At 35.1% G+C, this 14,712-nt stretch overlaps 1 protein-coding gene across 4 annotated transcripts in view; it reads right to left on the bottom strand.

Moving 5' to 3' along the window:
* Positions 1 to 14,712, bottom strand: part of DIP2 (disco-interacting protein 2) — a 61,723-nt gene that overhangs the window by 12,248 nt on the left and 34,763 nt on the right. For all 4 annotated transcript variants that reach the window (XM_067096038.1, XM_067096035.1, XM_067096036.1 and 1 more), the window contains one exon: positions 488 to 597. In XM_067096038.1, the coding sequence (XP_066952139.1) occupies positions 488 to 597 (110 nt within the window). The remainder of the gene's footprint in view (positions 1 to 487; positions 598 to 14,712) is intronic.

Below are 14,712 nucleotides of genomic sequence, written 5' to 3'. Positions count from 1 at the left end.
AAGAGAAATTTCACAAAGGCAGGCTTTACTAATTAAGACTTAAAATTCTTTCTTACATTTATAATGAAAAATTAAAACACTTTCCTAGTACAGCATAGTTCCACCCATGTCTTCCAATAGCTATTATTGTGGAACTGCAAATCTATGAGTAAAGGCAACAAATAAGATAGCGAACAACTGCGAAAAATCACTTGAATGTCTGAGAGGAAAAAACAATTTGATAAATCATGAAAATTTTAAGTCCTACATAAGGAAACCAATTTTTTTATAACCAGTCAAGTTAATGGTAAAATTAAAAAGAAAATCGAGCAAGTACCTACAATACCACAGGTAACTCACAACATTAAAAAATTGAGCTCTCAAAAGATAGGGTTTTAAAAATTAATATATAAAGTACATGTCACTTAATTTGGTGTAAGGTTAATCTGAAAGCAACTATTATAAACTGTATAAGTAAAGAATTCAACATCGTGCAAGAGGCAGTTACCCTTCTCATTCCATCTTCATCATCCATGAGTCCCATATCACGGCCTTGTGCACTGGCTAGCCTGTTACCTTGGACAAGATTCCCTACCATCACACTTGCTGGCCCAACATCTGGCAAAAGATATATAAACAACCTGTTCATTTAAATCAAAGAATTGAGTTCATAAAAAAATTGTAATTAATCTAATTCTACAGAATATTAACTGTAGCAATGGATAACTACCATCACTTACATTGTTTTACAAAATACCAGAAGAACAATTAACCTTTGTTATGATGATGTTTAGTTAAAATCTACAAGAAAATAATCCATTTTCCCTGTTAAAAGGTACTTCCAAAGCAAAGTAGGAAAATATTCACTACTGCAATCATCCTTGTAACTGTTAAATCAAGGATGATCGTCCTGTGTAGAAAACCTCCAGAGTATTAGCAGTTTCATATTACTAAACACAAGGCTCAACAGCAAAATGTTGACCCCAATATTTAACACACCAACCAGTTCTATCTTTTGGGATTAGTGACTTAGGCAATCACAATGCCAGACAGTTATTTTACTTCACTCCTTTGTTTCATTCTCATGCTTCCTGGATATTTAAGCCCCTCCATCCCAACACTTGCATTATGTTTGTCCAGCAGCTTTGTGGTCCCAGTTTGTAAATTACTCACACCTTTCCATCTAAAAACGAGTGGACGCATGGTGTACAAAAGTTTTTTAAACATTTCGTGAAAAAATAGTTATCAGTTTCTTGAGATTTTAAATCTTTGAGGATGCTGGGAGTTCACGGATCACACAACTCAAAAATTTTTTCTTCAATCCATTTCTTCACTTTTTAACCTATATACCAGTTCATCATATATTTAAATTTTTCATCTTTTAACTCCTTTATTGGTAAAACGCAATTGTAAGCAAAACTCCACTGTAATATTAAATCAACCTTCATTTGGCAAAACCAAGTCTCTAGCACAATATTGATTTATTGAATTTTTTTTCCTTTCTTACTCGCCGAAATTCAGAAATCTTTCGTCACTTTGTCAACATTTAGCTGTTACATAAACAGGCACTCCATAAAATCCTCATTTGTACTTTTACAAAGATTTATATAAATCATTAGTGCCAAAATTTCAACCTTCAGTCAACTTTGACTGACTGGAATGTTTAAACGCAATTGTAAGTTAAAACTTACATTCTAGTAACATTCAATCATTTACCTTCATTTTACAAACGGAACAAAGATTCTCGGTGTAAATTCTTTGAAAAAACTTTTTCCTTATACCACCAAACTGGTGAAAATTAGTTAGTCACCTTGTCGTAATTTTTCGCAAGAGGACATAAACATCATGAAATGCGCTAATAACTGTACAACAAAAAATAACTCATGGTTATAGCTTTAAAAAACAATAAACACTGAAAACTCATCTTTTTAAGCCGAAATGGTCGAAAAGATTGTAAGCCAAAACACCAGTCTAGTAATATTCAATCAATTACCATTTTCTTGGTCAATATTTCGATTTATGGTGAATTTTGAAAAACTTGTTTTTATACACTCATCTCATAATATTTTCAAAAGTTGCTTTGAGTTTTACAATTTGTTATATCAAAAATCATGAATTTATTGACATTGAAAAACATTCACATGAACTCACTGGCAAAGAAATTATTTTTTCTTTTGCAGTCATATATACAGTTATTTATAAGAAAAGAATTTTTTATTTCTGATGGTTGCATACCAAACTTCAGGTAAGAAAATAAGCCAAAAATGAAACATTGTGCAATGCTGTTGCTACTTTGAAAAACTTTTTTTTCTTAGTGCTAACTCCCTAAAAAACACTTTTGTATGACTGACTAGTAAAAAGTCAGACTTTCATCTGGCCAACCAAGCCTAATATTTTTAACCCATCTATATACCAGTTCCTATTTAAATTTTTCTTTTTTTTTATTTTATGAACACGTATTAATCATAAATAGCTTTCATTTATTCAACGCTCACATTGCGCAACATTTATGGCTCAAGATTCTATTCCACACTAATCTGTGCCTATAAATTTTTGCAAGGGTTCCAAATCAACAAAGTGGGAATTAATTAACCTTGCTGCATTCATAACTGTTCCAATGCCCTTAAAAACAAAGGCACTGAACTCACATTCTAGTCAGTGGGGAAAGAGAGAACCAGTTCAAAAAGGTGACCTTTCTTGGTCCCTATACACCATCTTAATTTATGCTGACATTCTTCTGTTGGAATGGCAAAGTCATTCTTTTGTGAAAAATTTGGGGTTGTTTGAAATACTGTATATTATGCTAATTTGAACTGAAAAATTTTATTGACTTGATAGTTGCTGGAAAAGCTTATAACCCACAAGTCTCATGTTTTTTGTGAACACGTTAATTTATAGCCTTATTCTGTGCAAATTCATAGCAACCTGTTTTATTAGAGGTTCATGCCCAGCTGGTGGCCATAAGGTTTACCCTGATTAACACCTTTTTTGCCATTATTGCGATGGGTCATTCATTCAGATATTACCCCATTTACTTTACTTTGATAATCTGTGCTTAGTCTCATGTGCACTTTATAACCAAATTTAGCACTTTTATTTTCTGGCTGGTGGCCAGTTTACCATAAACATGTTACTGTGAGTGCTGTACTTGCTTGTTTTCAGTGTTCAACTATTCCGGTCCTGTTCTTCAAGATTTTCAGTGATGTCACCAGTCACTGAATTCCTTTAATAAAGTGTTGCTTGTTTTTTTTAACAATTACTACAATATATTCAATACTTTTACCTTCACTTAACAGATTTGTCCATGGATCACTGGTTCTTCCACGATGCCGCTTTTTACATCAAGAGTGCTTAGAGTGGGACACATAGGTCATTTGTGGTCTTGACACCCTATAGCTTCATCTCAGAAGCAGCTTCTCCTTTATGGAAGTCTTCCTCTCCAGATGCTCTCCTTAGCACTCCTGGGATAGATATTCCCATCACTTTATTGCCTCCCTTTCTGATTTCAAGCTTTCTTCCTCCTACTTGTCTCATGCCTTCTAAGACTGAATTTAATCCTTTGTTGGAGCTACTTCATTCTGTGGACATATTTTGCCTGGCTTATATACAAAAAAGATTGTCTTTGTGCTCTGGGACAAGTTCTTGACTGAGGTTGATTGCCTATGGATTAGTTAATTGTGTGACTCTTGGCCTCCACTTCTGGTATGCTTTCTGCTATCTTGCAGCCTGTGTCTGACCCTTACAACTTCAGTGATGTCTTCCAAGAGCCCTCCATTCCTCCTATGTGTGGTCTCAACTGCTCCCATGTGCCCTGTGCATCCAGGCTGCCCATGGGTACACAACTGCTCCCAAGTACTCCAATTATGTGGCTGCTCTCACATGCTCTACTGCTCCCATGCATGCATTTTTTCCTTCGTGTTCAAATGCTCTAATGTATTTGGCAGCTCTTATGTATTCAACTGCTCCTATGTAATTACTGCTGGAATGCATATGCCCATGACTTCCACTGTGACTTTCGTTCCAGCAAAATAAGATTCTGGTGCTTCATCTTTGGTTTTTATCACAAAGGATGTTGCATAGTCACAGGGAGAGTGTGTCAGCAGTGGCTATTGAGTGTACCACTTTCTCACTCAAGCGAAAGTGGGCACCTGGTATGTGAATGGGGCACTCTTCCATTTGGAGCTTCTGCTCCCATACTAGTCAACTTGTTTATCTGAGGAATCTTAAAGTCAGGATTACTCTCTCTCTCTTTCAACTATTAGGGTTATTGATCTGTTCTCTTTTCACAGCTTAGATTTCGAGAATGTAGAGACATTTCTGACTTGCTTTGTCAGAAATGTCCAATCTATTGTGCTGGCTACCATTAAGCCTCAAGTTAGGACTTGACTTTGGTTCTACACAGCTCCCCTTGCCACTCTATGAGCCCTTTGACACTAGATGTGACCCTTTACACAGTGTTCCTTAATTGCCCGTACTGCCTCTAAGCAGTCGGTGAGCTCCAAGCCCTGTCAGGCTAAGTTCCCCAGTTTAGCCATTATGGCCACAAACTCTAAGGTCAACAAAAGACCAAAGGTTGGAATGGGAAACTGCCCAACAAGGCATAACACTCACCAGCCAGCTTAGAGGAGGCATGGGCAATGAGGAAGACTGTCTTGAAGGTCACATTTAGTAAAGAGGCATCCACCATGAACTCAAAGGTTGGGAAAGTGAAGTTGTGCAGAACCAAATTCACATCCCAACTTGGAGTTTTACTGGTAGCCTGTGGAATAGAGTGGGCATAATGATGAATCTGGTCAGAAATAAAATCACTTGATTTTCCTGCCTTGCCTTCCTCTTTTGGTGATGATGGCTTTCTCTGTCAACTTTGTCAAATGAGAGCTATCTGGATGTACCTCCAATGGACAGGGTCTTTCCAACCTTTTGTTTTTTCTTTACATGGAGTGCAAGAATCTTCCTGTTTCAAAGAATTCTGTTTTATATTTGCTCAGGCAGGTTATTTCACAATTATTGAAATGCCTCGCAAGAAGATATCTCACAACTCAAAACCAAGATCCGTGAAGTTTGTGCACTCTCATCTTCCTTGGCTGTTAAGTTCAGTTTCGAGCTCTCTGCCATCATAAGGGTGCTCACAGTGTAGACATTTATTTAGTGGTACTAATCATTCAAGCAGGTCATGTTTACCAATTGGGAAAGTCTGGGTGAATAATCCTCACCTTCATTATCTTATCAATCATGAATATGGCACACATAAAGGCAGGCATGTATTTCCTAGAATACCTGGTTTTATGCCTTTGTGATTGGCAAGTGTACTATTTTGGGACTGTCTTCAACTGTTAGTTCATTACTTTATGGAAGTTCCCATGATTCTGCTTCCTTCATCTCTTGCTTCACTGCCCAACATTAGGAAAATGTATTGGACTTCATGCATCTTGGTCTACTCATTTTCCTGGACTCCTCTCCATCATCCTCTCTCCTATATTGTGATTCAAGCAAATCATGATTAACGGGTTCATAAGAGCAAAAGATGCTTTTATAATAAAATACTATTTTTCTACAAACTCAATAATAATAAACTTTCAATACCCTCCTCAATTCCCCACACTCTGGAACAGAGATTAACCAGTGGAGTACGGGAACGTTTGTCCTTTCAAGGTATAGCAAGTTGGTGTGGCTGATAGCCATTTGCAAGGAATAAGGCTATTTATGATTTATAACAAATTTTATATTTTATCGAAGAAAATCATATTTGTCAATTACTTATGGTTTATTGTAATACCTATAATACTGTAAAAGTTATACTATTTCTGTTGAATATCTTCTTTCTTTCTTTTTTCTCCTGTCTTCTCTAGTAGACCTATGTACACTTGTACATATTGGTCTGAAAGAGAAAGTCTCAAATCCTGCTTCCAGCAGGGATGGATATAGAGAACTTGTGTGAGAGTAAAACTGTTGTCATTCTACTTGCAGTTCTTCAAACTTGTTGGCATTATTCTCATTTGTGTCCCTACAACTTTCCTGATTTAAGAGTAGCAAGGCCCTCAAATCATACTGATTTAAGAGTAGCAAGGCCCTCAAATCACACCTCAAGCTTGTAGTAAAATTGGAATAAAAAATAGAATTGGAAAAGTTTGTTCCTTTCATCACAGAACTATCCGCTTAATGTGAATCACTGAAGCTGCTGCATCATTGCAACATATTGTATTTTGAGTTAGTGCATTACTGTTTATTATATTGCATTGTTATTTCAAGTTCATAAATACAATGTGCAAGTGCAGGAGGATGATGAGCTGGAAAGGAGGGGTGAGGAGGAGAATTTCATTTAAAAACACAACTAAAAATGATAAACTGGGGGCCAGGACATTTTGTGGTGGCAAGCAGCAAGGAGAGAGAGCTGGTGGTAGGATGAGGTCTCGTATGATGGTGAAAAGATTTAGCCTTGAGAGATTCTCGTCTACTGGAATGACATGGAAAGTAGTGACATGAGTTGGTCTGTGCTTGGGTGACTGAAATTAAATTGGATCGGGAGATTGAAAGTCCCCTATGATGGATATTCACAGGCAGAAGAGGCCTTGGAAGTAAGCAAGGGCAGGATCCCTTGGCTGCAAAATGTCTTTATAATGAAGGCCTGTGACAGTAAATAAGGATGAAGCAGCAGACTCGAGCTGTTGAACTTGAGGACATGGAGAAGGATGTTTAGCAGTAAATATTGAAGCACCATTTCCTATTAGGAAAGTAAGTATATCTTAGTTTAACCAGACCACATTGAGTTGATTAACAGCTCTAGGGCTGCCCCAAAGATTAGATTTATTTACATGGCTAAGAACCAACTGGTTACCTAGCAACATAGACTTGGCAGCTTATTTGTGGAATCAACCACATTATGACGAAATGAATTTCTATCACCAGAAATAAATTCTCTAAGTCTGGCAGGTTGAGAGTCTAACGCTGGGCCAACAGCATGCTAGCTAAGAGCTTGAAAATTTCACCTCCAATGAAGAACTATTTTCATTAGAGATAATTTAGACATAAAGCTGATACAATTTTTTTTAAAACTTTGGGTGGTGCAAATTTTGACAAGCCTAGAAAGCTGAATATCTTCTTTACCTATTCATCAAAATTTATATAACCTGCTTCAGGCCAGAACTAATATTAGTGGAAGCTCAAGAAGAAAGGTTTTATGAGGATTCTTGAGACAGGACAACCAAAAAGCTTTTAGCATACCTAGTGCCTGACGTGTGTACACAGCGAGGGAAAGTAGGAGACAGGGTGATGGGGAAGAGGGGAAATAAGGAATGCTGTGTATGGATCAGGGACTTCTTTAGCTTGACTTCTGAAAAATAAAACTGTGGAAGGGGATTTGGGTACTGGAGGGGCTCCAGTTGTTTTGAATAACTTGGTCAGCAAAACCTCACAGGTTTATGCTCTATATAAAAATGTGATTAAACTGTATGCAGAAGAAACCTGTCTTAGAGAATGGATTTCCTCCTAAGTTTGTAGTCTGTAGTTTTGCCATTCTTAGCAATGAGTATATGCCAAACCAAATTATGAAATGAGTTGTTAAGCGAGTGTTAAAAATGATGGGATGCCACCTACAGATATATTGCTCCAACTCCATGGCCATGTAAAGGATACTATATCATGAGGAGGTGAGGCCAAAGAAGCATGCTCAACCCTTGAGATTTGTTGGGCAGAGTTGGCTCACCGGAAAAGTAACAAAGCATAAAGCAAAGGAACTCTAATATAGCAATGCAAGTAGGGAAGGAAGGAACAGCACTGGTATTGCCCTACCTGGGCAAGTATGGAAGGAAGGAACAGCACTGGTATTGCCCTACCTGGAGACCTTAAGAAGAATGAAAAGATCATGAGGATAAGGGTATGTATGGGGGGAATGCACGCTTGACATTATGAGAGAATATGCTCCTCAGATAGGATGTAGCTAAGAGAAGAAAGGTTGTATCTGGGAAGACTTGAATGAGAAAATGGAATTGAGCACCAGTCTTGGTCACCTGGAAAACCATATTCCAAGTCGCCAGAATGCATCAACGATAACTACGCAACATAAAATACTGTACCTAATGCTAAGGCAATAAGATGCAGGATTCAAAAATGTATGCTAACATACACAGATACCTATTGGAAGGGTATTTTATGTTTGCTATTCAGCTAGTTGCAAATTATGGTAAACAGCATGTAACAACTGCTGGATACTTCTGAATACTTTGTTAGCTAAATTTTATTTAAAACTTTACACTACACAGATAGAGCTTGCCAACTACTCTCAAATAAAAAACTTTATTATCTGGAAAGATAAACTTGTGTTCACTAAAGAAACTGCAAGTACCTAAGTACTGTACGTACTGTAATACTTTGTTATTAAAAAAAATAAATAAATAAAAACGCATGCTCTGGAAATAATTTTCCAAAACAAAATCACCATAATGTATGAAATGCCAACCTCTTCTTTTGAAGTTCTTAATACTACTTTAGCAACTGAACCATTTTCCCTAAGAGTTTTCTGTTTAGTGGCACAGTAATGAGAGTTCTGCTCACAGGTTCACAAAACTAAGTGCTTAGCATCTGATTCTCAAATTGGACAAAGAGTGGCATGGGTGAGTTAAAAAAAAATCAATATACCCGTTGACCTACATAATGTTGATACTGATTAATTAGAAGAGATAGAGAGAGAATGTTAATTACTCCACCCATGAGGTATCTTCAACTCACTGGAATGGAACTGTTTACACCTACTTGAATTTTGCACTTTGTTAGTGATTTAGTTTTGATGCAAGAATTAATGAAAAAAAAATTGAAGGTCAAAAAAGCTAGTAATTAGGTAACAAAATACGAAATCATATTAGCCAAGAAGCCCAGACCTGAAAAATTACTGCCTAATAAACAGATATCATATCATATACAGTACACAAACCATTTAGCAAAGTGACTATTAAAATTAACAGTAATGTTAGGCACAGCACAATATAAATTAAAAAATAAGGACCAAAGCATGTACTATACACACAATGTAGAAATCTGTTTTGGCAAACAGTTCACAGCACAAAATTGTTTTGCTATGCAGCAGTTCACACAAATGCAAAATAGTTGTCCAACCAAAAGTATCCATAATTATTCACACGCCCTTTCACTTCACTGGTCTCATTAAATAACTCCCAGAATTCTTTAAAATTATACACATATTCTATCAATGTACATAACATCATTGTTGGCAAACTGCTGCCATACACATGCTAGAAAGTATCAAGGTACACACCCACACTCTTATCAACCCGAATATATTAGCAAAGAGATCTCTTATTTAAAAAATTTTCCATGTACAACTGCATCTTATTTCTAGAAAAAATCAAAATCAAAATTTGTTGTATACACAGTAAATTTTCCCCAACCCTATATCATCTATTCATGATGGATCCCTTACTTCAGGTTTAGAACCGGTTATGCTTTAAAGGCTTAGTATAAAGTACAAATGAAAAGAATTAATCTCATATATACATTCATCTTCAAAATATTGCACATACTAACAAATTACAGTGCTCTGAAAATTATATGAATTAATCTAGTATCTTTCAAAAAATTATCAGAGAACTTAAAACCTAAATCACACAACCCAATATAAAAAAAAAACATTCAGAAATGCAAAAACATCTTGGAAAAATACTGTACTTTCCAAATAAAAAATGTCAACAGTAAACTCTAGGCAACAGAGTAAAATGAAGTACAGTCAAAATATCTTTCTACTACATAGTACACAATGAAAGAAATCTTGTAAAAAAAAATTCAAGTTTTTAGTTCTCCTTTGCCTAGAATTTTTCATTAAACAGCAGTAGGTTCTTGAGTCATGCACCACAATGTAATAATACTACTTCAAATGTTGAACAAGCATGCATTTCTATACAAATGAAGCAAAGCAAGCAATTTTATGAAAGAAAAACAACAAAGTACTTAAGGAAACGGTTAAGTGATGTTTTTGTTCTGCAAGCATTGCAAACTAAAATATTTTTCAGTGGATATTACTTAGTATGGTTATTAAAGGCTAAAACCAGTTCTAGTACTTCACTTTATGTAGTTCAGAAATAAACTGACTTTAAGCTGTTCACTTTATTTCAAAAAGTTTCAAATGCTGCATTAATCTTAAACTTCAAAATTCTCCATATTCTAAAGTCCTAAAAACACTGACTCTAGTAAGTTGCCTCCATATGTAATTTAATTCATATGATGAAACGTTTAATTTGTAACCTCTAGTGGCTATGAACTGTAGAAAAAAGTAACTAATATTGTATAAAAAACATATGTTCCTGTAAAAAGTGCTAAATCTGAAATAGCATTTAAAATAAACATTAATATGTAATGAACATTATTCATTAGTGGACGTAATCTAAATCAACAAATAATGTACAACATTATAAGATTATTTCATTACAAAATACACTAATACCCACTATTTTAGTTTTAACTGGAATATGAGACAAAATTTCAAAAAATATAATTCTCTACAAAAATAAATAAACTTTTAAATGGTAGCCTAAAAACAAGTTTCACATAACTGTACAATAAAGCATGACACTAAAGGCTTCAATACCATAAGAATAATTAATGCCATGAAAGGTTTCAAAAAGTTATCTTGTCAATAAAATAATAGCCATTGTCAATTCTAAGCCACAGGATGAGTTTTGGAGAGGTTTCATGCAAAAAGTTTAAGACTGACTAAAAGCCATTCTCTAAAGTCTGAGCTATTGCCATAAGACTGTTATGCAGAACATTTCTGAACATGTCTCAGCATGATAAACATGAATAAACAGACAATAACAAAAAGTGAACCCTTTGAAGTTGTGGAACAAATGTACAAATGCTGTAGTGAACCCGAACACAAATATATTTTGATCAGATACATCTTAAGATATATATGTTGGTGCTTTTAAAAAAAAAAGCATCTTGGACAAGAAACAGTTTCTATACTCTACCTACATGGATCTTGGTGAATTTCTCAAAATAACTGCTTGAAAACCATTTCCTCAACTCTAATTTTGTTCAAACATACATTTCTTGAAACATGAGTTGTCCAAATGACAAAAGTTGACTGTCTCAGATTTTAAAAACTTGAGAACTGAAAGTTGGTTGTTTAACCAAGAGTTTCACTTAAAGTGTGCCATACATGGCCCATAAAAGTATGAAAGGTACTGTGCAGCATCTTTCTCCTTTCACTTTTTGTGTTTTCTTTGGTCTTTCTTACATAACTTTCTAATTTCTTAAATTCTACCTCACTCCAATTTTTGTCTCATATGACAGCAAACCCTTTTAAGAAACCCTCAGAGAATTTAGAGATCTGACTCGGTGATCTCATCACACTAATTTATAACATTAATGACCAATACAAACTAAGAGCTAACCAGTATATAATAAGAGCTGATTTGTCTAATTTTTATTTTAGTTTATTACTGGTTTGAAGTATAAACCCTCAAGATGGACAAAAACTAAGTAACTATGAGAAAGACACGAAAAATTGTTTTGAAGGGTGCCTGTATAAAAACATACCAGTAAACAATCAGATCTACTGGGAGTGTGAAATGTAAAAAAAAATCTAAAGTTTTATATTATATGATTGCATTGAATGGCTGTAAAAATGCAACAGCAATTATAATCAAACAAGAGACGCAGTAAATATGGATGTAGCAAAACACTGCGTATGGTGAGAGAACAAGCAAAGAGTAGTTGTGATATAACGCAGTACATTTTACCATGTGCTCCACAGAAATTAGCAGTGCTGTAACAATGAAACTTCCCTTCATTAAAAAAAACATAAGAACTATACACAATAAATATGCACTTCAAAATGCTTGGCCTGCTTTTCCAATCAGTCATCAAAATCTTGTCTTGTCACTCTAGAAAAACATGAAAAAACATTTAAAGGGGATTTATTCCTTTATATGTGACTCTTGTTTCCCCCACTGAACAGCATTAAGATTTTTTTAAATACTGTACAAAGAAATCATGATATCTTGGCAGTATGTAATCATTGGTATGCTGGCAGGACTTTTAAAATGGTTCCTTTATATTTCCTTAGCCATACAGTTATATACAGTACATGGAATGAAATTAACTGTTTTTACCAAAAGTATAAGCACTGTTCCCAAATGAAACAGAGGTATTTAAAAGAAAATTTACCTTACACCCAACCACTGACGACAATGACAACCTGAACTGGCAATGATAAAATCCACAGAAATAGAATTCCCACAGTCCTGATGCTATTTATGTTTTTCCCACTTCTGCCAAAGCCTTTATAGGAAAAATACAATCCACTGTTGTAGATATAAATTGAAAAAAATTTTCTCAGTGAGCTGTAAAGAATAGTCGATTACTCTGAAGATGTGGGCTGACTGTCCCTATGAACATGAATGTAGTTGCAACCATGGTCTTCTATTTTTAAACATGAAATGTGGAACTGTTGTATGACGAATGACTACTACAATCAAACAATGCTATTGAAAAGTGGCAATATGGTATTGAATATCCTTTAAGTGCTAATCATCCGTCCATCTGAAAATCCATAAATGGATTACAAAAGAGACCAAAGTTACTTACTGAAAATTGGCAAAATAAAAGAATATGTATCTACAAGGTGTTGCATATAGTTTTAAAATTAATTTTTTTCACCCAAAACCTCTGAAATATTACTATTTTTATTCACTCCACATTCTGTTATTGATTGGATATTAAACAGTTGCAACTGACAAGGTGCAAATCTACAAGAGCTGTTTTATGATCTCCCCATAGTAGTTAAGCTGATGCTGTCTTGTGTGACCACTGTACACAGTTTTGAAAATAATGTTCCTTTAGCCCTTCTTTTCACTGCTTTCCGCCTTTTATTTTTTATCTCCAGCTCTCAGACTTCTTCAACTTTACCTTGCTGTAATTGTAATTGTCAACTTTTACTTTAGAACAAATACTTCAGGCAGACCATATTACTTTAGAAATATCAGTGGTCTTGTTAAACTACTTTATAGTATGTACATATAAAGTCCATGTTCATTTCAGAAACTAAAGCATCTAAAAAATATAATCATCATCATTGCCTCTTGTGCCACATGATACAAGAAACCTCTATGAAATTCCACTACTTGCGTCTTTCCTGTGCCTTCTCTTCCGTAAATCTCAGCTCATCTCCAGCCTCCCTTCTCACAGTTTCCATCCAAGTAGGTCTAGGTCTTCTAACTCTCCTGGTGCCCACAGGAGCTGAGCTAACACTATCACATATTATTTCACCAGGGGTTGTGTGAAGGACATGTCCAAGCATCTCCATCTTTGCAAAAAATATATTGCTTATTTCCGAAGGCAAAGTTTTTGTTGCATGAAACTTTGCATATAAATAATGCACATGAATATGCACAAATATCACCGAAATTGTAAATAGCAACAACTAAATTAAATTCACTGACCTTTCATTCTACCTCACAGTCTATCTGAAATCACCTTCAAGTAGCACAGAGACTGTGAATGTCAAATATTTTCTTCTCCCTTGAATTGTCAGGCAGAATCCAATTTGAAACATCAGTGTGCCTTTACATGGGAATTTATAAACACCTGAAGACCATAAATACCCATATGACTTGACTGTGACCTAGGGAAAGTTGCCTAAAGTTTCTATTAAAACAACCCATATCAACCAGATCAAGTTTCTTTGAAATGTTTATAAAAAAATTACCTTTCTAGTTATCTTAAAATGGAATGTGGTTCGATATTTCATCTTTTTAAATTTGTAAATATTATAAGTACTAACAAAAAGGAAGAGATTTAGGTTCAATTATAACTTATTCACCTCTTATCTGGATTTCAACGTAAGAATAAGAGCAATTTTTCCACATGCAGTAGCTACTACCACTGCATCTACTTGTCATTTGTCTACAAGTAACCCTTTGCTATCTCTCAAGATTAGCTACACCATAGTCTGCATCCCAAACCTAATTTCTGAAACCTAACAAAAAACCTGACATTTTTTGTTAAAACTGCAGCCATTTACAATGTGAATGAGTTGGTTTGTACAGTGAGAAAAGACTGTAGAAAGACTGCAGAAGTTAGGTGTGCACAGAATGCAAGTGCTATCTGTAATTAGCTAATTAAGTACACATGACTGAAAAAAAACGAATTTTGTTTTGAATCAGCATGAGCCTGAAGTGCAATTAGATTTTGCTCCCATAATGTCTAAGGCAAGGAAAATATGAGTGAAAGTAGCAAAAAACTCGGAAAAGGAAAACGAGAAGGAAAACCTTATTGTTTGAAATATATGATAAGGAATAGTCTAAGCTAGAAATTTTTCCTATCCCGTAAACTAATCATAAAACCTTCAAAGAAGAAAGAAAAAATTATTCTCTATCTGATAACACTTCAAATAACCCAACTCCAAAGAACCAGCAACACAAAAACATTTCCCACGTTATCCCTTTATGTTAAGCCTGGTATTGTCAACATGCATCTGAGTCACTACCCTAAACTGTGGCATTAGATCCAACCTGGCATTACGTAAATCCTAACATTTTTAGCTGAACACTCAGGGTTAGGCCCATACCAGCCAAACAAGTCAATCCCTGATAATACACTAGGACCCACCCTAGCCATGGACTAAGCCACTTAACCTATGGCAAAACACTACGTAACATACTTCAATGTACAACAAAACAGTTAACATTTTGTAGTAAACCACCCATAATATATAGCAGAAGC

Source organism: Macrobrachium rosenbergii, chromosome 52 (genome assembly GCF_040412425.1).
Source record: "Macrobrachium rosenbergii isolate ZJJX-2024 chromosome 52, ASM4041242v1, whole genome shotgun sequence".
NCBI lineage: Eukaryota > Metazoa > Arthropoda > Malacostraca > Decapoda > Palaemonidae > Macrobrachium > Macrobrachium rosenbergii.
This window is presented reverse-complemented; position numbering and strand designations above follow the sequence as displayed.